Here is a 24,853-nt window from a genome sequence, read left to right on the forward strand (position 1 = left end):
GCACTTATACGTGACAGTGGGGACAGATGACAGTGACAGGTACTGTGGTCACTTTTTTTTCCTTTTTTTTTCTGACTCATGCTGCAGGCGTTAGCTCTCCCTCCTCACACGCTGTCTGTGTGTGAGGAGGGAGTGCCGGCGATGAGAGATGATCTCATATGTTTACATATGAGATCATCTCTCATTGGAAGCTCCGATCGCGCTGTAAACGGCCACTGTGATTGGCCATTTACAGCGATCTGTGACTGGCTGTGTCCAAGGGACACGGCCAGCACAGAATTTACCCGATGCGCGCCCGCGGGAGCGCGCATCACGTGAGTAAAAAGGAGGATGTCCAGGGACGCCCTCCAGGCAATTGGCATCGCGAAGTGGTTAAGAGATATGTCTGATTACATTTTCAGGAAGTCAGCTTTGCGATTCAAAAAATGGAGGGTACACTAGTCTTGTACATGTAAATGTAAACTTGCCCACTTCAACATAAATCACAACCCTCATTCTGCAGCCAGCAAACCATACATAAATACACGGTATGATAGGCTACAGCCTTATAAATGCAAAGCATTTTAATATAATATAAATTGAATGCATTCAATAAATAAATAGAAATTTACTTAATACATTTAATGTATTTAATAAAAATGCAAACCAGTGCAGCTTATCAGTGTCCACCAGTGCCGCTTGTCAGGGACCACCAGTGCCGACTGTTAGGGACCACAAATGCTGAAAGTCAGGGACCACCAGTGCAGCATATCATGGACACCAGTGCCACTTTTCAAGGACCACCATGTCAGGGACCACCAGTGCTGCTCGTCAGGACCCACCAGTGCCACTTGTCAGGGAACCACCATGGCAGGTATCACCAGTGCCGCTTGTCAAGGATCATCATTGCTGCTTGTCAGGGAGCACCGTATAACTATACCTGACACAGCCGGAGATCCCTGCTTTGTCACACAACCGATTACTGATGATATTTCCCACTCTGCTCGGAGATAGCAGGTGCGCGGCGGTGACGGAATGGGGGTGAAGACCGTCAGGGAGCAGAGGAGCAGGGAGGAGAGAGGAGGGGGCACCTCCTCCATAGGCGGCACAGGCCGGAGGCTGTGAGTCGCCCTCCACCCACAACATGTCCGTTTCCTCCCTGCTCTTTCAGAGGACTACAAGGGGGCGTGTCAGACCACTAGCTGAGCTATGGAGAGGGATAACAGCCAGCGGTCTTATAAACAGGATGTCAGCAGGCAATAACGTTTTTTCAGCAAGTTCAGCAGCCTATTACAGAAGAACTACAGAGCTCAGAAGAACATGGATGGCAAAGTTGGTAAAGGTAGGAGATCAGCAACAAGGACATGGAAAAAAAATTTTTAGCTAGAGTTCTGCTTTAATGACTTTGGCTATATGTTTGGGGATTACTACCCTGCTGCAAAATAAATGTTGGGCCAATCACACGCCTAACTAATGGCATAGTATGATGGATGAGCATCTGCCTGTATTTTTTAACATTGAGGACACCATTGATCCTGACCAAATCTCCATCCCCATTTGCAGAAATGCAGCTCCAAACATATAAGGAACCTACACCATGCTTCACTGTTATTTGGAGACACTCATTTTTGTAATGCTGTCAGTGCCTTTCAGAGAACAAACTCCCTCCTTCTACAGCCAAATATTTCAAATTTTGACTCATCTGTCCAGAGCCCCTTCTGACATTTTTCTGCAGCTAAGCTCCTATGATTTTGAGCATAGAACGTAAAAACAAGGCTAAGAGACTCAACTATACATGAAAACATAGAACTGGGAGCAGAATTTTTTTCTTGTACATGCCAACTTTCCATTTTTTAGCAAAAGCACCAAGTGAACAGCTCAGTGATTCAGGAGGAGGGGGATCCGGAATAATGCCCCACGTCTGAGTCATTTGAAGACCTTCCTCTAGAGTAGAAATCTGGTGTGCTGTACCATCATGAGTAACAATGAGTTTAGTTGGGTTTCCCCAGTGTTTTGGATCGATTATGAAATTAATCGATTACTATTTTCATAATCGATCAGCCAGTAACCTAATGGGGTTAAAAAAACAAAAATGAGCCCTTTATAGTACAAAAAGAGCAAATAATCGCTACTGTAAATATTACTTTCACAGTTCTACAGTAAAAAAATAAACCCCTTACAGTAGTGATTATCTGCTTTTTTCGTACTGTAAAGGGATAACTTTAGTTTTTTTAACCCCATTATGTTACTAAATGTCTTAGACCTGACCTGGTTCACATCTATGTGTTTTTGGTGCTTTTTGCAGAAACGCACTACAGTTCATTTACATGGTTTCCTATGGGGCACGTTCACATCTATGCTTTTTTCATCCGCTGCGTATTTGGAAAGGTTCAGGGACCTTTTTTTTTTTTTTTTTTTTTTTAATGCAAAACGGTGCTTTTTTGGTTCAATATACTTCAATGGAGAAGCTGTAGAAAAGCATGTAATGCGTTTTTACAGCAATTTGGGTTTTTTAATCTGCCCAACAAATTGGCCAAAAAAAAAAAAAAAAAATGCAAAAATCAAAAGGCACAGCAAAAACGCTGCAGAAGCAGATCAAAAGCAAACTGCATAGGTGTGTACCGAGCCTTATGCTGGCCATATGGATCAATTTTCAGACGAGAATATTCAGATGAAAAATCTTTGTACATTCGCTGAAAGAATGTTGTTTGAAATTTTCACTTGTTTTTAACATTGTTTTTAAAATGAATGTAATTTCTGAACGAAAACCACATACACTGTCTGAAAATTCCTTTGACCAAGAAGTTTTCTATCATTTCCAAATTTTCCCGTCGCTGTGGTTGGAGACGAACATCGATTTGACCCCACCAACGATTAGAAAATCGAACGTTCTTAAAATGACATTTTTTTTTTTTTGAACGAAGACATTGTTTTTTAAATAAAAAAATGTGATCTCCGAGTCTGATATTTACCAGATTCACCCTTTAATAGTATAACTATATACAGTATATCTCCTCTAAAGGTACATATAGTATATACAGTATATCTCCTCTAATAGTATATACAGTATGTGTTAATCTCAGAGTGGATTAGATATTTTGCTCCCTAACCATATAGTTGGTTATTTATATTTACCATTGCATATAAATAATAATTAAGTATAAATTGCCTTTTTTAAAAACTTTACATATTAACTAAATTATACGCCACACTTTTTTTTAAGGTTATTAACCGATTAATCGAAACAATGATCGGCCAACTAATCAATTATGAAAATAATCGTTAGTTGCAGCCGGAGTAAGTAGTTTCCTGCAGAGCTCCAAGGTGTGGCGTGACAAATCAGAAAACCTGCAGATTACAGTAGTGCTCAGGGATAGTTTCAGACCTGCAGAAAAGCACTAAGACTTGTTCTTTCACATGAAAGAAATGGGTACGGAGTATGGCATCTCTTGGGATGTCTCGACAGGTGAGCAGGCTTAGGGAATTGGTACTGGACCCTATCCACTACCAATTCAGTGCATGAGATGGAAGGAAGTACAGCTTGTAGAAAGTCACAAATATATGCTGGTAGATGCTCATAGGTGAAGGAATCCCTCCGATTGGTAACTTATTGAGTTATTACGGTGAGATCTGTCCTTCAGATCAGCCATTTTGGCATTTAGCCAAGTTCTCGGTTATGGTAACAGTCAATATGAGCGTTGAATGAGAAAGCAAATTCTTCCATCTTAGATTCCACCTGGTCTACACTGTCCCCTATATTCAAATTTCCTCATGGAATTTATGGAGGCATGTGGAAATATTTAGTTACGTAGTAGGTGAGATTGAAAGAAGTGCATCAAGTACAACCGATGTGTGTGAGTGAAAGAAGTCCAACCGATGTGTGTGATCATATGTCAGTATATGGAGTAGATGCTGGGTGGGGATGCATTGTGGAGAAAGGGATGGGTGACGCTGGGCATGGATGGATGGGGATACATTGTGAAGAGAGGGATAGAGAAGACGCTGGGTGGGGATGAAAATGATTGAGTTGCATTGTGAAAATGGATGAGGATGAGAGTTACCTTGTGAAGAGGCTCTCCACAATGTAACTCATATCCACCAAGAGTCATTCTCATACATTTTCACAATGCAACTCAATGCCAGCTTGTCAGCTTCAGCCAGGTGTCCCATCAAAGGAGATTAAATAACGTCTGCAGGCAGCACAGGTGGCACAGCAGCACACATTACGTTTTTGTGACTTACCCTCCATCCAAGCTGCTTTCTGGTATCTATCTGTATGCACCTGATAGAGCTAGGTGCATGCAGATAGATGCTGATGAGCTGACCGGCCAATCACATTACAAGCAAAATAGCAGCAGCCAGCAAGCTCTGCCTCAGCAGCGAAGGAAGAGGAGCTAGCTAGTGCTGGCCACGATCACCTGCTGGGGGGGGGGGTGTTACTAGTCAGACAGGCAGCGGAGGCTAGTGAAGCTTTCTCCTTCTCTTCTCCTCCATAGGGGTCAGCTGCCGCGCAGGCTATCAGCGGCGCTGGTGAAGGTTTAATTTCACATTCTTTAGGGGGAGGGGGGCCCTGGTCAGGACTGCGGGCCGGGTATAGTGTAGCGGCCGCGAATCGGCCTAATTTCCATAATAATTGGCCAATGCCGATTTCTTAAAAACGGCCATATATCGGTCAATATAACGGTCGACCTCTAAGCCAGACTCAGTGGAGAAAGGTTTCTGCAGCATATTTGGCAAGTACAGAATCTCAGTATATATAAAATATGCAAAGTGGTTGGAGGGAAGCTTCAGAATGTGAAAGATGTTTTTATTACAAATTATGTGAGCAGACTGCAGTTCCTCTTTAACTCAATAAAACGACAACTATTTTTGACTTTTTAGAAAAAAATTTCACTTAAATTTTTTGTGTTCTTTTAAAAACAATTTTTTGTAACTTTCCTGCAACTGTAAACATTCCAAGCTAGGGTCTCTCAAAAGCCAATAGCCAGTTTCCTAATATGTTTCGAGACCTTGCGTGAAATTTTAGGAAGGATCCACTTCTTCCCGATGCTTTGTATAGTACATAAGTGTTGAACATGGCCAATTGGAATATACACACTTTCTTGTACCAGTATCTGGCTTCATGGGAAACCAGGTACGGCTTCATCATCTGGTCATTGAAGTCAACCCCTCCTATGTTAAGGTTGTAGTCGTGGACACAGAGTGGCATTAACACCAATCGCCTTTGTAATTTGGACGGGTCGACTGGAAGACAGGAAAAAAATATCCTGTTTTCCTTTCACTTCAACTGTGAGCAATTCATTAGTTGTCAAACAGATTTTCTCCTATTTTTTAAGTCGGGTATTTACAAGCTGTTGGGGGAAGCCCATGCGGTTAGGCCCCTTTCACTTGGACGGCTGTTCTGCCGCTGTAAAAAGCATGTTTTATTATTTTGAAATTTCAAGACTCCAGGGCACAGCGATCACTTGCATTTGTACATTGCGATTAGCTGTGTTTACATGCGGCTGCGTTTAGCTGCGTTGGAACATTCTTGCCATTTCAGATGTGCTTCCTGTTTTTCTTTCCTTGCTGCCGCTTCTATCTGCAGGTGAAATAGTACACTGCGATTACCTGCAGTTATGTGCAGATAGCTGCAATAAATCGGTCCTGGACGCAGTCACCAAACCCCATGTAACAAAACAGTTGCTAAATGCAGTGTGTGAATTGGGCCATCGGAAAGCATCATCTGAGTTTAGCTGCGGTAGATAACTTGAGCTATCCACAGCTAAAAGCTGAATTCTATCCGCCCGTGTGAAAGGGGCCTTAGGTGGCCTGTGATTCAAAGTCAATCAGCAGGTCTAGGCAAAAAATCATTGGCCTGAGCCTGAAGACTGATGGGTGCTGGATCAATTCACAGAACCGGTGGGAATGCGGGTCACATACTAGGTACTTGATCCGGCGCAGCAGAACCGCCTTGCTGCCGTGTATGTAAGTTAGCAGGTTGGCAAGCGGTTAAGTTTGCCCCTTAAACATAGCGTGCCTCTACGGATGGAGGTGATGGGCTTTTTGAGAATGTGTTAAAGGTTCAATTCCAAAAATAAAGTTTGCAAATGTAAAACAAAAAAAAATTAATTATGCTATAATAAAAAGCAGCAGTGAAAAGAGAAAAAGACGAGGCACTAGGCATGAGTGGGTTTTTACTTTTCATCACTTCCTAAACTGTGATCATTTGAAACAGATATGTGAATGCTGCAAACAACTAAAACACTTAAAACTAAGAAGCAGCAAACTCATGTATATTAAAATAGGAGTGGGGCAACTTACCTTACGTGGTAATGCCAAGAATTCATCTTTCAACTTTCTTAATTTTGTCACACTGACTCTGCAAACATTGCCAAAATCCACATAACTAATGTCAACATCTTTAGCACTGTGTAATCCTAAAGATGTAAAAAAAAAAAAAAATTAAAAAAACGCATTTTACTATATTTATATTCAGGAGTAACATTAACCTCTTGCCGACCAGCCGCTGTCCTACTGTGGCAGGTCGGCTCTCCTGCGCAAACCGCCGTAGGTGTACGTCGGTCTGTGCAAGGAGGCTAGTGGGCGCACGCCGCAGGCTCGATTATCGCGGTGTACAGAGGCAGAACGGGGAACTGCCTATGCAAACAAGGCAATTCCCCATTTTGCTTAGTGACATGTCAAGAGATCTTCTGTTCCCAGTCATCGGGAACAGCAATCTCTGTCATGTCCTAGGTAGCCTACCCCCCCTACAGTTAGAACACACCCAGGGAACACATTTAACCCCTTGATTGCCCCCTAGTGTTAATCCCTTCCCTGCCAGTGACATTTACACAGTAATCAGTGGCTATTTTTAGCTCTGATCTCTGTATAAATGTCACTGGTCCCAAAAAAGTGTCAAAAGTGTGCGATCTGTCAGCCGCAATATCGCAGTCCTGCTAAAAAACGCAGATTGTCACCATTACTAGTAAAAAAAAAAAAAAAATTAAAAAAAGATCATAAAAATGCCATAAATCTAATTCCCTATTTTGTAGACACTATAACTTTTGCGCAAAATAAATATACGCGTATTGCGATTTTTTTTTTTACCAAAAATATGTAGAATAATACATATTGGCCTAAACTGATGAATACATTTTTTTTTGTTTGTTTTAAATTTTGGGATATTTATTAAAGCAAAAAGTATTGTTTTTTTTTTTTCAATCGTTTTTCTTTTTGTTTATAGCGCAAAAAATTAAAAATCGCAGAGGTGATCAAATGCCACCAAAGGAAAGCTTCATTTGAAGGGGAAAAAAAGGGACAGCGTCGCACGACAGCGCAATTATCAGTTAAAGCGACGCAGTGCTGTATCGTAAAAAAGGGCCAGGTCATTAAGCTATAAATAAAAAAAGGCCTACAAGTTTGAAAAAAAAAAAAAAAAATAGGATTTTTTACTAACCGTAAAATCCATTTCTCTGAGTTCATTGACAGACACAGCCTTTATAACGATAGGGTTATATCGCCTCTATTAGGAGGACTAGGCAGAACAAAAAAGCAAACGAGCACCTGGCTACGCCCATGGGCCGTCCTTAGTCAGTATATAACCCCTGCCCTGCTCTAGGTATTCAGTTTAGTAGCAAGCAGTAATAGAAGTATCAAAAGAACGCCATAGAGGGGTGGGTGCTGTGTGTCAATGAACTCAGAGAAATGGATTTTACGGTAAGTAAAAAATTCTATTTTCTCATTCCTTCATTGACAGACACAGCCTTCATAACGATAGGGACGTCCCAAAGCAGTGCCAACATGAGGGGTGGGAGAACGAAAAATCCCAAGGAACTTCACCCAGGACACGCTAGAACCCAACCTGAACGATACCCCTTCAAGGAGGGAATAGACCCTCTAACCAGCGGCCTGCAAAAATCTTATAAAAGAGGCATCCGCAGATGCCAACCTGTTCACTTCGTAGAATTGTGAACATGTACATTGACGACCAGTGCTGGCCTTGCAAACCTGCACAACAGACGCATGATGACCGAAGGCCCAAGAAGCCCTAAGCGCCCAAGAAGAAAGCACCGTAACAGGAAAGGAAGCACCCGATTCTTGACAGAATAGCCCTCCATCCAGAGAAGGGTTGCAGAAAAAAAACAGAACGTCCGTTTCTTGGCCCGTTCGCCAATACCCCTTCAGGGCAGATAAAGCATATTCCTTGGAAAGTGCTGACCAGGGACACAAGAAAAGCAACACAATGTCCTTATTCAAATGGAAATCCAAGGACGGAGCCCTGTAAAAATGGGCAAAGCACCACTTTAACCTGGGTAAGCTGATCGACAAGATAACGCCCCCCTTTTTGACACCCTGTGAGCGGAGGTGATAGCCACCAAGAAACCACCTTCCGCCAGAGTAAGTATTGGAATCTCCAGAATATCTTGAAAGAGCGATAGAGAGGCTTCTGGAGAACCAAAATTACTAAGTTCAGATCCCACGGCAGTAGAAGAACCGCACTGGTGGAAACAGACGCCTAACCCCTGGAATACAAAGGTACACACCAGGAAGTGCGAGACTAGAAGACACTGAAGACGACCACCCAGGCTGACCCCTGGGCCTCGATGGTACTCAAGGCCCATTTCTTCTATCCCCCCCATCAGCAGTGTTGGAAACCACAGCACCTGGCTCATCACAGCCAGGCTATTAAAAGCGACTCTAAAAACAGGATGGAAGAGCGTTCCAAGAGACAGTAGGTTCTTCCCGAGAGACAGTTGCCAAGGAAAACGTTGGGCGCACCCAGACCACCGAGACCCAACCAGATCCAATAGAATGGCCGGAATCGCTGCAGCCGTGATCCTACCAAAAAGACACCGCAAAGGCTGGAGAGAAGTAAAGGCATAGAGCAAATGTGGGTCACTAGAGCCGCCAGAAGCTCCCGTGACCCTGCCAGAAACCTTGGTACTGTCCTGTTGAGCCAGGACGCTACCTCAGGCATGCCCCAGCGGAGACAAATACGACGAAACATGGCCCCGTGAAGGGCCCACCCCGTGGTCCAACCTTAACCAACTGAGGTATCCGTTTTACAGTATTCTACTCCTGGAAAGCGTATGCCAGACAGGGCCGGAACTAGACATTCTCCCGACCGGAGGATACTGGCAACAGCCAGAGCCACCAACAGCCTATCTTGGCCCGCCCTGGCGAAGGACATAAGCCACCGCCGTTGCCTCGCCCGACTGGAACCATGCCGGGAGCCCCCGAAGTCGATTCTTCCGTGATCCAGACTAGTCTGTGCACATGAAGTTCCAAGATATTACACGGTAGTCTGGATTTCACCAACATCCAACAACCCTAAGCAGAGCTCAGTCCTAGGACCTCTCCCCACCCGGACAGACTGGCATTGGTGGTCATCCTGTTCAATAGGAGAGGAGCAAGGATTTACCCCACCGAAGAGCCGGATAGCGAAGCCACCAGACTAGGGAAAACTCTGGTTTCCCGACTCAGTCGAATCCGATTGTCCAGAGACCCTGGGTATTCGTCCCATTATGCCAGAATATCCCCTAAGGGAGCTTGTATGGAACTATGCAAATGGAATCGCCTCAAAAAAATAGAGAACATCGGACCCAACCCCACATGCAGATCCGCAGAGGAATCCACCTGCCGGACAGTAAATGAAAAAAACGCAGCATGCAACTTCCGGAATATTGTCCGGGAGAAGAAACGCTGGCCAGAGCTGAAGCCCGGTTCAGGCTCAGATAATCCAACGATCCGACAGAACCAAGCAGACATCCGACAGTATAGCCTTCAACTGAAATCAGTCAAGGTTTGTATAAGAATTACGGTGCTCCTCGGAGTAGTCGAGGAGTCTAGGAAGAAGATCGTCCAGGCAGCCCAGGATCGCAAACCCCACCGACGTAACCACGCCAGATGCGGGGCCAACACTTCGTGAAACCCAAAGGAGCGGTGGCCAGGCTCAAAGGGGCAACACCACACGCTCCTAATGTTCCACAACCACAGCAAAAAACCAAGGAAGTGCTGGAGACTGGCGCATAGCAGAATGTGTAAGTAGCATTCGTGGTGTCGATTGAAATCAGAAAGTCCCCATGACGAAGGAGTGCCCCCATAAGGCATGTACCATGCCCTCTGTGACGGGAGTGCCCGTGAAACTCAGAATCCCTTGGATAGTAGGGGATGCCCTTGTTTCAGCTCCCCATGCACCTCTTGTGAAGGAATGTGATGTAGATAATAATCTGAAAATGTCCATTTTCTTATGTGCATACATATTTTTCACCTTACTCATTATATAAGTATTACAGGTTTGCTCTGTTCCTATATTTTCTCAAGATGGCGGGTACCCCCTACATCCCACACATCAGAAGAACGCGGAACTGAAGATAAAACCAAGGACAGCCAAACCTCGTTATGAAGATTCTCCATCTTCTTTTCTATCTTAACTATTAGACTAACATAGCAATGATGTATTTTTGTGTATAAAACATTAGCACCGCCTTGAATAAATCAGAAGTGTAACAAGTAATGCTGCTGTGAGCGTGTCTAAGAGAGGTTTACTTTATATGCATGCATATCCACACTTTCCAATTCCGATTGAAGCTCTTAATCTTGACCTTAACAGCTGGTGCCAAAACCCGGGAGCTTCAGGCTACAGTCGAAGCCAGACCGAGATAACGTTTCGAGCGGCTAAACTGATAAGATAAGAAGGGGGTCTTTGCGCAGCCCTAAAAGTACGGTAAGTTTTTTATAAGTTTTTTATATTCTTACCACTGTACGACCTTCTTATCTCTTGGATGACCGCTGGATTCTGTCGGTATGCTGAGACTGTCTTAGAGGCAGGAATCATTACCTCGCCTGAGGCTGTTTTAACGAACCTGCCGATGGGTTTCTGCTGTCTGTATTATCTGTTCACTGTCTGCCGTTCTTTGGGCTACGAAACTCAGCAGACTGAAAGTGCTACACGTGTGTTCTCATCCCCAGACGAGCTGTCGGCCTCTGGGATGAGATGTCTTTTTGTAGCAGACGGTTATAGACGGCTATAGACGGTTACTCGAGGTTTGGAAGACCTCTGAGGGTTGTCTCAGCTGCTGGTTTTGCGGTCTGAAAGTGTTACAGATGTCTCACCCCCAGACGAGCTGTTGGCCTCTGGGGCGGGAGGTGTAACAATGTCTATAAACGGGGTTTAGGGGAGATGTCTGCCCCTGGGCTTATCTTAGCCTGCAGAAATTTTGCAGTTCGAAGAGTGACAGGTGTAATGTCCTGTCCTGAGTGTATTTGTGGTTTACTGTTTGCTATACACGAGAGGGGTTGGAGACTGGTGAAGGTCGGAGGGGGGGGGCTGCCCGGGGGATCTGTTGGGTCGCGGGCCGTTGCTCCCTACTACCCCTGACGGGTTTGTTCTTGTATTAACCGTACATTACAGGGTTATAGCAGCGAGGAACAGCGTTATGTGCCCCCACCCAAGGAATTGATAAGGAGCAGTGAGAAAGATTAACTCATTAGTTGTACGTATTCTCCTCTCAAGCCGTTAGCCGAGAAACAGAGAGAGAAAGGAATGTGATATTGTGAAGAATGTGATATTGTGAAGAGGAGAGATGTTGAAATAGTTAACAAAGTTGAACGAAGTATGAAAAGTTACGTTGCTAAAGAAACAGGGAGAAAAATCCTGTGTGATAAAGAAAATTGGATAAAAGGAATTTAAGAAAGATGGCGATTGTACTATATTATGTATCACAGAGTTGATGATATGTGAACCACCGTGCTATGTTGGAACTTGAAACAAAAGGAGGGGAGGGACAACACTGCCCTCCGCCTAACAACCACTCCCTTCTCACCACCCCAGCCCAAGCACAACCCACTGTGACAACTCCCATCTTAGTGCACCCATGCCTTCACTTTCTACCCAGCCCAGTGCACTTCCTGCCGACGGCCATCTTGGTACACCCAGTAGGCTCAAAGACAGCCTATACCCAATCCTTCCCGTTTTAAACCAGGATTGTTCATACCACACACCTGTCTTCCCCAATATGGAAGCATCACATTCACAGGCCGGATATGTTAATGATGAAGTAACGTCTGAGTGGGAAGCCCAACAGGCAGCAAGGCCACCCGCTGATTTAACCCCCAATCCGGCTCCGGACTCACAGTTCCGAGAGGATCTCAAACTCATGCTGGCAACCGTAAGGAATAGTGCCCCTTCCCAGCCCCCGCCCCAACAACAGTCTCGGTTACCAGAAGGGGCACCAGTGATGTATGTCGCTTTTACTACATCATAAGCAGCGACCTTAGTGACAAGTCTGCCTGACCCAGAGAAGCAGCCAATTCCCTTCTACCACAGGATAGTGCAGATACAAGGAACTTACTCAGCTGCCTGGAGAGACTTGATCAGCCTATGCCAAATCAAAGCAGGACATGTCTTTTGGCCAGTCATGCAGACGGCCTTCAATAATGCCTGCCTGACAAGTGCCACTTCCTACACCTCAGGCGTGGAGTTCTGTGCACAACTCCACGACTGGGCAAAGGAGAAATTGACAGATCAGACCACCACAATCCAAGATATTACCCAAGATAAAGGGGAGTCTGAAGAAGTATCATGCTAGACTCAAAGGCACACACACACACGTTATCAATTGCTTTTGTTTCAGGGCTCAGAGAGGATATCAGAAAAGGCCTGATGGTGGCCCGCCCTGAATACAGTTCAATGAAAATATCTGATTTATTGTTGGTGACCAGAGGTATAGAAAATCAAAAAGGTAAAAAACTAACACCCCTCATGGTAACCCATGACAAAGATCCCGCCTACACTAGTCCACCACCACTGCCCATTACCAGGAAAAGGATCACCTGTTACAACTGTGGGAATCGGGGTCACTTTAGAAAAGAATGCAGAGCCCCAAGATATCCCAGACGAGGCAAGGATCCCTGTGAAGAGCAACGGAGACATGAACCACCACCATGCCCCAACTCTCGCTAGGAAATGGGCAAACCCGTGTCACCCCTTATGGCAGTGTCCTCAAATGGAACTGGGGGACGACCCCTAGCAAAGGTCACGTTACCCATACAAGGAAAACCTACCACTTTTCTCATTGACACGGGTGCAGCCAGAAGTGTGTTGAGGGCTGTGGACCTGCCTGATAATTCTTTCCTTTCTACTATTGATGTTTCCTGTGTAGGAGTGGATGGGGTGCCCCACTCCAGTCCACTTACTGAGCCACTCCAAGTGGGGACATTTCCTGATTTGCTTGCCAGATGCGTGGTGTCCTCTACATGTCCCTTGAATCTACTAGGAGCTGAGGTGTTCTCCAGACTACAGGCCTCAATCATGTACACGCCTGAATGGGGAATGAAGTTAGATACTCCCCTATCTTTAGAAGACTTATCTGCTTTGAGTTCTCTGCCTCTCCTGATGACACTTCATGAAGCAATAACCTCAAGTTCAATACCGCAGGAAGTACTTGACAGAATCCCTGCGTGCCTATGGTCCACAGGACCGGAAGACAACAGTCACTTAAAGGTGCCACCAGTTTCAGTCAAGCTAAAAGAGGGCGCATCATTGCCCCGGAAATAACAATACCCCCTAAAGTTAGCCCACGCTGCAGGCTGCCCTCGTGTTTAATTGGAGCCCTGATAGCCTGTACATCTGCATGCAACACATTTCTGTTCTCTAGGAAGAAGAGAACCCCTAAAAGAGAAATAGGTACCTGCGGTGGATGCCTTTGACTGCAAAGTACCTCACAGTGGTGGACCTTACAAGCGTTTTCTTCAGTGTCCACCCTCACCCCTCCTGCTGGTACCTTTTTGCATTCATCCACGGAAAGAAACGGCAACATACCTAAACAGTTGTGCCACAAGGGGCACAGAACTTTCCAAGCCAGTTTGTAAAAGCTATGGCTATCATCCTTGACACATGACAAGAGGAACACCCGGAAGTGATTCTCTTCCAATATGTTGATGACCTTCTCCTTTGTGCAGCTGACTTACCCCCTGTTGAAGTCACCTCAGAAAGCCTGTTGTGCTATCTTGCCAACCAGGGTTGCAAAGCCTCAAAGCCCAAATTGCAGTGGTGTTCAACACCTGTCATTTTCTTTGGACACTGTTTGTCCTATGGGACAAGACACCTCACTGAAGGCAGGGTGAGAGTAATCTCTGACATCCCACTGCCACAAGGCTAGAAATCCCTTCATGCCTTCCTTGGACTAATTTCCTAGTGCGGAGCATGGATTCCAGAAGCCTTCCTACTGATGTTCTGCAATCAGACCCCTTCCAGATGTCTCCTGAAGAAATATCCAACTCTGAGGCCCTCAAGTGCACCATCCCCGGCGCTAGGGCTCCCAGACTATGACAAAACGCTCAAGCTCTTTGTATCCGAACGTCTGGGACATGCTGCAGGTGTACTCACCCAATCACACGGCATTAGCCTACGCCCCATAGGATATAATTCCTGTTGGCTGGATGCAGTAGCAAGAGGAGCCTATTGTGTCTGCGAGCAGACTTTGCTGCACAAGCCTTGCTTGACAAAACGTTGAACTTGCCTCGTTCTGCTTGCTCCCCATGACGTTGTTGCCATATTCAACCAAGATCCAGCCGAAACACTTGTCCACTACCAGACACTTGAGACTCCTGTGTTCCCTCCTACTGGACAGCATTACTCTATTAAGTTGTCAAACACTGAACCCTACCACCCTTCTTCCACTTCTCGAGGGGGGAAAGGAGAAGAAGTAGAGTCTTGACTTGTCACCCCATGACTGCATCGAATTAATGTGGCTAGAAACCACACATCTCACCTCTGTGAGTGAAATACCTCTGCAGAATTCAGACCTAACAATTTATGTTTGCTGATGAACGTGGCAAATACCGCACAGGACACGCGGTCACCACTGAAAACACACTTCTACAAGCTGAAGCCTTACCACCGGTGATGTCTGCACAGGAGGCAGAGCTGCAAGTGTTTACTACAGCATGTAAATGGGCAGAGGGAAAAAGAGCCAACATTCATATGGACTCATGATATGCTTTCAGCATTGCCCAATCTGGAAGGACAGAGGATTCCTGACGGCTGCAGGAACACCTGTGAAAACTTGATGAATGCCTTGCTTCTCCCAAACCAAGTGACTATTCTGAGTAAAAGCACACAACAAAATGAACTCAAAGGAAGCTCGAGGCAATCATCTAGCCAATTCAGCTGTCAGACAGCTAGTGGTCCACGGGAAGTGCACAGCAGGGCGGTAGAAGACGACCACCCTGTGCTTATCTTACAGACTCTCCCAGTGGACAGAGTTTATCTAAAAGAACTACAGGAAACAGCAAGCCCGGATGAGAAGGAAAGCTGGAAACGGAGAGGAGCAACTCTCAGAAATGGACTATTCGAGTGCAACAAGAAGCCTTGTCTACCCAGGAGTATGTACCCAGCCATGGTGCAATGGGCACATGGAGCTGCCCACTTGACAAAGACTTTTATGAACTCTTTTATCAACAAGTGTTGCACCAAGAGTTACTTCACTGGCCGACAACTTCTGCAGATCATGCATTATCTGCACCAAATGTAACCCAGGATGCACAGAAAAGGCACAGAAGAAGCACCGGGGAAAAAGCCCTATACCCCATTCCAGAGGATGCAAATTGATCATTCTCAAGTGCCAAGAAGTGGCAGATTCGAATATGCCCTAGTGGAAGTGATCATGACTGCCAGGACCACAGCTAAGAAACTACTGAGTGAGATATAAATAAAAAAATTGCGCTGCACTTGATTATATACCATATGGGGTAATACCCAAAATCACTTGAAAAATAAAAAATAAAGCATCAAGAACCTATTTTTACACACTACTTCTCACGTATAATGTGCATACAATATACATATATATGAACAATTTTAAGTGCAATGTGCATACATGTAACTATAATAGTGTTAAAACATATATACTTGTGCATATACTGAATATCAAATCCAGTGGCAAACTGAAAACATGCAATAACTCATATAAAGTGCAACACGCAAGTATCTGTTTAAATATTAAATCCAATTGTATATAAGTGCACAGTGCGTCCTAAAAACACAATTGATGAGATCTCTATTGGTGAAATCCTTATATTAGTGTCCAAAATATCCAAATTAAATGTGCATCCGTATCCGTAGAAACCAATAAAATGTCCAAATCCTCCAGTGTGCTGAATTCCAGTGTCACAGACAACCGTGGTGTGCCTCAGTGCCCCCCCAAAGTGATTGCGCTCACCTTAGAGCGTGTGACACAGTGATTAACTTGTGTCACATCACACTGTGTAGCCACCCCCTGGGCTGTGCATGGTAAGCTAGATACGATCTCCACTCTAGGTTAATGTGGCTCCATAGACATCCAATCATGAAAATGAAGAGAAACGCCCGTATCCTGTACACACAGCCAGACCTGCAGCGCGCCTCCGCTCTCAGACGTCACTTCCTCCCTAACTGCACACACGGGGACTCATGAGCCTGTGGCCGCCATGTTGCTTGTGGGCCCACAAGCTTGTGGGTATCTAGCTTACCATGCACAGCCCAGGGGGTGGCTACACAGCGTGATTTGACACAAGTTAATCACTGTCACACGCTCTAAGGTGAGCGCAATCACTTTGGGGGGCACTGAGGCACACCACGGTTGTCTGTGACACTGGAATTCAGCACACTGGAGGATTTGGACATTTATTGGTTTCTACGGATACGGATGCACATTTAATTTGGATATTTTGGACACTAATATAAGGATTTCACCAATAGAGATCTCATCAATTGTGTTTTTAGGACGCACTGTGCACTTATATACAATTGGATTTAATATTTAAACAGATACTTGCATGTTGCACTTTATATGAGTTATTGCATGTTTTCAGTTTGCCACTGGATTTGATATTCAGTATATGCATAAGTATATATGTTTTAACACTATTATAGTTACATGTATGCACATTGCACTTAAAATTGTTCATATATATGTATATTGTATGCACATTATACGTGAGAAGTAGTGTGTAAAAATAGGTTCTTGATGCTTTATTTTTTATTTTTCAAGTGATTTTGGGTATTACCCCTTATGGTATATAATCAAGCGCAGCGCAATTTTTTATTTATATTCTTTGCACGGTTATGAGTACGTGAACTGCGTTTGCTGCTAGATATTTATCTCTACCATTAATATTTTTTAACTGTTTGCACACTGAGCATTGGATTATTGTGGCTCGCAACATTTCTACCTTTTGTTACTGAGTGAGATAGTATGTAGATTTGGGGTCCCAGAGGTGATATTGAGAGATCAGGGCCCAGCCTTAACAGCAACCCTTACAAAAGAGTTTTGGGCAGCACTAGGGGTTCAGCTGGCACTACACACCCCATACCACCCTCAAAGTAGCGGGAAGGTAGAAAGGATGAATGGGACGCTAAAAAAAAAAAACAGGATGTTAAAGATGGCCCAAGAGACTAACATGAGTTGGCCAGACAGTTTGCCAATTGCCCTATTCCGTGTCAGACACACCCCCGGGGGAAACATGCCCTATCCCCTTATGAAATTTTGCTCGGTTCAGCTCCCAGATTTGGTTGTTACTTTCCACAACAGTTACAGTTGCAGTCTGATGTGTTTAATTATGTAACCACATTATCACGAGAATTAACCCGAATGCATGTCCAGGTGTTTTCTTCCATTCCAGATCCTGAATTAGATACAGGAACACACCAACTACTGTCTGGAGATCCTTGAGCCAAGATATGATGGTCCATTCCAAGTTTTGCTGACCACAGCCACCTCAGTCAAGTTGGCCAGGAAGAACACCTAAATGCACGCTTACCACTGCAGGAGAGCGTGTTTTCGGGTGCTGCATATCCTTTTTTCTGTTTGATCTGGGGGGGCCCAAGAGGTGGCCACCACAAAAATGATAACATAATTACGTTTTGGTATAACTCTTCAGGTACACATGTGACCACCTTTACCTTAGATTACTGCGACATTGTCCGTTTGACCCTTCATGGCAAAGTCATCGTTACAATGACATCCCTGACGTTAAGGACATACATGTATGCCACACAGACAGTTACTGGGGACAGAGTTGTGGTTCCTCGGGGGGGTAAGGGGGGGGCAGTGGGATGGAACACAGGGCCAGACTGGGTGACCCCAGAGTGCATTAGACAAGAAAGATGAAAATAGAAAGCCCCTGATAAGCAGAATGACTTTGCGGAAGACAGGTATTAAACCGGGTCCTGTCCCTTGGTGATGTGTATTGGTCAACATGTTAATTGTGTGAGCTGATCACATTGGCCTCCAGGACTGGCTAGGAGACGAACAGTCCACTCCTGCTATAGTTTGTTGATGACTAGGCTGAGGAGGGGGGGATTTTTTTTTTGTATTGTTAATTGTAATTAGCTCCTGCTATTGTGTTTATACTACTGTGTGAAGCTCGGTGACCACAAGTCTGTGTCCTACAGGTCATGTCTCTGAGTCATCTGGTCTGGGTAAATGATTTAGTAAACTAGCTCATGTTAATTAGGTTAATTAGGTTACAGGTGTATTGTTAGAGTAATATGAGCAGGAGGGGGGAACCTCCTCTTCTACTGTATATAAGACTGTATTCTGGTTCTAATAAAATATAGTCCATGTTAGCATCTAAGCAAGTCTTGTCTTGTGCTTGGGAGCGGTTGGAATATCTGATATCTGAGTCCAGACTGGCAGGAAGTGGTATACTGACGGAATCACTCAAGCGGAGTGTGGGACGTTCCGTGACACTCTCCATCCCATTCTCAGCAGGGAACATCCTCTACAGCAACAGGGCTTGCACAGCCCCCCCGAGGAGAAAGGCCTGCAGTCTGGCGACAAACCCCAAAACTTAGCCCAAAGCAAAACTCTTTGGAGGAACACAGCCGGAAAACTATCCTGTAACCGGACAATATCAAGACTCGACATGCTGCCATTCAGGGTCGCCCCCCAAAATACATGTCTCAGCCCCCTGAGTAAACAGAGCTCAGCAACCAGGGTAACTGCAGCCAAGTGACCTAGCGGACAACTGCAGCACCTGTACCAACAGGTCCTCCAAAGCAGCAAAGACAGGGGGACTCTGCTCCCCCTCCATACATGTCAGCTGGACCTTTTAGAAGCAAGAGATTCCTCTATTGGAACCACGGTTGCCTTGAACATCCTAGAGATAGGGGGGTCCACTACTGATGGAACATCTCACTACTGAAGGAGGGACTCCTCAAAAAGGGTACCTTACAGCAAGTGTTCTTGGAAACACCAAAGACACTTTGGACACTCCCAGTCCTCATGAACAAATTTGTCAGAATAAGAAGGAGCGAAGGAAATGCGTTCGCCGCGACAAACCGTTTATCCAAAGGGATACCGGCTCTCCGCCACAGCCACCGCTGCACCATCTTAAAAAGGTTCCCGCACAGACAATAAGTGCGAAAACCAGCGCCCCTCGACCGAGGCCACACACAGGAAGCACAGACTGAAGTGCCTCCTCAGCACCGGGGCCCCTCACAGGGGCACAAACCTGGGTCCCCTCATAGGGGACACAGACCCGGGGGGCCCCTCACACAGCCTCCCAGAGACACAGATCTGGGGGGCCCCCCACAGGGGGCACAGACTCGGAGGCCCCTCACAGGGGGCATTGACCAGGCCCCTCACAGGGGCCCAAAACATGGCCCCTCACAGGGGCACAGACCGGAGTCCCTCACAGGGGGCACAGACCCCCGCAGCGCCACCCCTCAGGAAAGTGGCGGTAATGCGCTAGGCCGCAAAAGCCGCGGGCTAAATTTATGGACGCCCGCGGTAGGTCGCAGGCTAAATTTCTGGACGCCCGCCCTCGGGGGGGACCGGGCCGATTTTGAGCCCTGTATCCTCCCCTGCACCAGGAAGCCCGGAGACCACCTGGAAGAGACCCCACTTAGGCAGGTAGGTGCCTCACACCCTCCCTGCACCCAGTAAACAGCAGCGTCCCCAGGAAGGAGGGGGGAAGAAAGGGAGGGCATGGAAGCCATCTCCCCAGATCAACCCCCCCCAGAGTGTACTCAGCTGCCAGTACCCGTGCCTGGACCCGGTGGAGCCCATACTTACCCCTCCTGCAGGGATTGCTGGTCGCACTCCACAGACAGATTCACCTCCAACCTAGATGGGTTGGCTGTCGGCCATGGCGACACTGTGACCCAGACAGCAGTAGTCTGGTCATATGTGCCCCTGGCGAGACTTTCCTCGCCGGATGCCCCAGTCCAGAATGGGGCTTGTCGTGGCCAACCCAGCGCGGAGCTAAGGTCTGCGTGCACTCGATGGCCAGGCTGGGGAGATTACCAGGATTTATATTATCCAGCCTGTCACCCAGCCCAGCAGTTGATTGCAGATCATCACAGAAAAAGAGATATAAAACAAAATCCAAAGAACCACAGGTCCAGCAGGGAGCCAGGTCCTTCTAGACTACGCAGAAAAAAAAACTGAAAAACTAGAGCAGGGAGGGGGTTATATACTGACTAAGGATGGCCCATGGGCGTAGCCACGTGCTCATTTGCTTTTTTGTTCTGCCTATTCCTACTCCTAATAGAGGCGATATAACCCTATCGTTATGAAGGCTGTGTCTGTCAATGAACGAATGAGAAAAACACTTTTTACTTTATGCTGTAAGCCCAGGTTCACACTGAGCTGCGGGAATGAAGCTGTAAAAAGTTCAGCTAAACTCACACAATTTCACTTCCGCATGTCAGTCTCGATTTCGGCTGTGATCTCAGAGACATCTGTGCAGGTTTCTGCACAGATGTCAATTTAAATCGCAAATAGTAGTACAGAAACTACTTTTTGAAATCGGTGCGGCGCCGCAAACTAGGGCATACTATTATGGAATTTTTATTAATTTATTTTTTACTAGTAATGATGGCAATCATCGTTTTTTAGCGTTACTGCAATATTGCGGCAGACAAATCGGACACCTGACACTTTCTGGGGACCAGTGACGCCAATACAGTGATCAGTGCTAAATAAAATGCACTGTAACTGTACTAATGACACTGACAGGGAAGGGGTTAACATTAGGGACGATCCAAGGGTTACGTGTGTACAAACTGTAATAAGCATAGAGTGTTTTACAAGGTAATTAAAGTGGTAGTAAACTGTAGGGGGTTAAAAATAAATAAATAATTCCCTGCAAGGCAAGGTCATAATGTGCTAGTATGCATCGCTTACTAGCACATTATGATAGACTTACCTTCGACTGAAGCCCTCCAGTGCTGCAATGTCACCGCTGGGACGCTGACATTTTCCCCCAGTCTTCCTTCTGAGTTTGTGGGCTTCGGTTACATAGGTGGCCGGGGACGTGTTTAAGGCACGGGCTCTGTAGGTCCGGCACTATAAGCCGGACCTTCAGATTGCATGCGCCGGTGATGTCATTGGCTGCATGCACTCTGAATACCTCCTAAACTGAGCTATTAGGAGACATTCACAGTACCTACAGGTAAGCATTATTATGGGCTTACCTGTAGGTACAATTGGTGTAACAGTTTACAACAACTTTAACCACTTAAGGACCGGAAACACTTGCCCCCTTTATGACCAGGCCATTTTTCTGCGATACGGCACTGCGTCTCTTCAACTGACAATTGCGCGGTCGTGTGACGATGTGTCCAAACAAAATTGATGTTTTTTTCACACAAATAGAGATTTCTTTTGGTAGTATTTGATCACCTCTGCGGTTTTTGCGCTATAAACAAAAGACCGACAATTTTGAAAAAAATTTAAATTATTTACTTTTTGCTTTAATAAATATCCCAATTCAAAAAAAAAAAAAAAAAAATCCTTCTCAGTTTAGGTCGATATGTATTCTACATATTTTTGGTAAAAATAACTGCAATAATCATATACTGATTGGTTTGCGAAAAAGTTATAGCGTCTACAAAATGGGGAATATAAATTTATGGCACTTTTATTTAAAAAAATGTTTTTTTTACAAGTAATGTCGGTGATCTGTGATTTTTAGCGGGACTGCGACATTGCGGCACACAGATCATACACTTTTTTTGCACCATTGACATTTATACAGCGATCAGAGCTAAAAATAGCCACCAATTACTGTATAAATGCCATTGGCAGAGAGGGGTTAACACTAGGGATTGATCAAGGGGTTAAATATGTGTTTCCTAGGGAGTCTAACTGTGGGAGGATGGCACTGCCTTGAGGAGGAGACAGATCGCTGTTCATAATCACTATGAACAGCAGATCTGTCTCCTCTCCTACCCAACTGGGATTTGCAGTTCTTTTCAAATTCTTAATTTAATGCACCTGCAGAAAAATGAACTGATCAGTTGAGTATGAAAACCTTACCAATGATTTCAGCTCGGTACCACTGGTCGTCGTCATCCCCATCAAACTTGGCAACACATGCTTGACCTATTACTGGGTACTCAATTATCCAGTCATCTGTATCTTCATTGTTATACACATCTTGGATCTTGCGGACTACTTTAATATATTCTGATCCACCAATCTGAAAAAGTTTATTAAAAAAGCATTTGATCCTGTAGTTCATTTCACTTCCATAAATCCAAAGCACTCTGAGGCTGGTAAAAGTGGCTCCTAAAAGCACAAAATCACCAGACACTGGTTGCAGAAAGATGGCTCAGTCTGAATAGTGTTTGAGCACATATGACAATGTATGTGTAAGTTAAAGTTGCTGTAAAGGCAGAAGGGTTTTTATCTTAATGCATTCTATGCATTAAGATAAAAAACTTGTGTGCAGCAGCGCCCCTCAGCCCACCCTAATACTTACCTGAGCCCCATCTCTATCCAGTGATGTTGCAGCAGTGTATCGGCTACCCGTGACTTCTCTCCTCACTGGCTGAGACAGCAGCGTGGAGCCATTGGCTCCCGCTGCTGTCAAAATCATTTGGCCAATAAGGAGAGAAAGGGTACGGGGGATGAATGGGTTGAATGGACACATGGTGCTGCATCTTGGCTTGGAAGCCCCCATAGCAAGCTGCTTGCTGTGGGGGCACGCAACAGGAGGGAGGGGCCAGGATCACAGAAAAGGGACCCGAGAATGAGGAGGATCTGGGCTGCTCTGTGCAAAACCATTTCATAGAGCAGGCAAGTATAACATGTTTGTTATTACCTAAAAAAAAAAAAGGAGACTTTAGTATCACTTTAACATAAATGTGTGACTGCATATGTCTATATTATTTGTATGTTTTTAGCATTTTATATTAATCTGTGATATTGTATGTGTATAAGCATTAACACGATAAACATAATGTGTTAAAAAGAAAAATCAGACTTTATGTGTGAGAACCTTGAGGTTTAAGTGAATAGATGTGAGGTATTCATTTGTTTGCATAATTCTGCTGTCTCAAACCTTTCACACACAATTGTAAACATTGAGTTACAAGGGTCCATTCAAACTAGAATGCCATGCGGGAAATCCGTGTTCCTGTGTGGCCTCCCACACAGCATTCCATCTGCACTGTTCTTTGCGATCTGCTTCAGGGGTCAGTGCAAATTTAACGACACGCCAAACGCAGGTCACAAACAGTGCAAATTGTCTGCACTGGACTGCATGGTACAAAAGCTGTGTAAATAGGGCTGAAATTGCACTGCACAAAACTGCATGTGAACCGCACAGCATTTCTGTATGATTCGCATGCAGCTCCTAGTGTGAATAAGCCCTAGGAGAAAAGAGTGATGTTAAATCCAGCAGCCAGATTACAGCCATTTTGTTTCTACTTCAAAAATCAAAAGATTCAAATCGGATACATATGCAGGAACTGCATCTCCAATTTCCCTTTGCTACTATTTCTACAACTGAATCTCAGTGTCTGCAATTCACACTATTAGGCTGTGTTCACATGGTCGATTAACCACACTGTGAAATCCAATGGCAAGTATTTACTGGCTGTGCGAATAGTCACAAATAGCAGTGGCCACCAACAGCCTGTAATTGTACAGGATTGTCAGCTCTCCACACAGAGCTGTCAATCCCAGCCACAAGAATCAGCAATTTTTACTGCTAGGATTCGCAGCATGGCTAAACGAACATGCAAAAGCATCCTTAAACGATGCACTGAGACTATTACATTATAAATTGAGATTCACAAAGAAATTAGATCAGTAAGAGGAAATCCGTGCCAACAGAGCATGCGACAAAGACGCCTCAGTGCACCAACCTGCACCTGCGCAGAAGACTTGATGGAAAAGGGCAGGAAAATGCCCAGGACACGCACAGGAAGTGACAATAACCTGATGGAAAAATGCCCAGGAGGCGCACAGGAAGGGATCACAAACTTCCCTATATAAGCCCAGCCACCACCAAGTTGTGGATTATCTCAAGTCCCCCCTTGTTCCTGTGCTAGTGTGTGATCTGTCTGAACCTGTTGTGACCTGGAAACCTATTTGACTACTCTTGATTGCTGCTTGCCATTGACCTCCGATTTCTAACTTAACCATTCTACTTCTTTGCCCCTTTTGTACTCAGCCGCCAGATTGGAACCGATCCCGGCTTGGCTCTCGACCATTCTTCTTCTGATTAACCCTTTTATGCTTGATTGCCCAACTGGACTTGACCTTGGCTTGGGTCTCGGACTAAGGCTTGCCCGGTGCTCTGCACCCCTGCCACTCGGTGTCCAAGTCTCGGTCTCCATCTCCAGAGGCTTCAAGGACCCGAGGTGCAAGGGAGGCCTCCCCACAACTTCAGTCTCACCTCAGGTACAGGGCCCTCCTGACAGAATAATCCAACCATGTCTCAGACTGAGGGGAGAGCTTCCACCTTCGAGGCCCTGTGCCAACAAGCGGCCCTGTGCCAACAAGCGGCCTCTGCGTCTCAGGCCCTGGCGTACATACAAGAGGGGTACTTTCAACTGGGAGGTCGGCTGACTGCAATGGCCAATCCCTCAGTTCTGAGCCCTGCCAAACCACCT

At 45.4% G+C, this 24,853-nt stretch overlaps 1 protein-coding gene across 1 annotated transcript in view; it reads right to left on the bottom strand.

The window, feature by feature from the left end:
* RNF17 (ring finger protein 17) overlaps nt 1–24,853 on the bottom strand; it is a 532,263-nt gene that overhangs the window by 413,024 nt on the left and 94,386 nt on the right. The window contains exons 6-7 of the mRNA XM_073612476.1: nt 22,269–22,431; nt 6,283–6,398 (exon numbers count right to left, since the gene is read on the bottom strand). Of these exons, the coding sequence (XP_073468577.1) occupies nt 6,283–6,398; nt 22,269–22,431 (279 nt within the window). The remainder of the gene's footprint in view (nt 1–6,282; nt 6,399–22,268; nt 22,432–24,853) is intronic.

This window comes from Aquarana catesbeiana, linkage group LG02, assembly GCF_042186555.1.
Source record: "Aquarana catesbeiana isolate 2022-GZ linkage group LG02, ASM4218655v1, whole genome shotgun sequence".
Taxonomy (NCBI): Eukaryota; Metazoa; Chordata; class Amphibia; order Anura; family Ranidae; genus Aquarana; species Aquarana catesbeiana.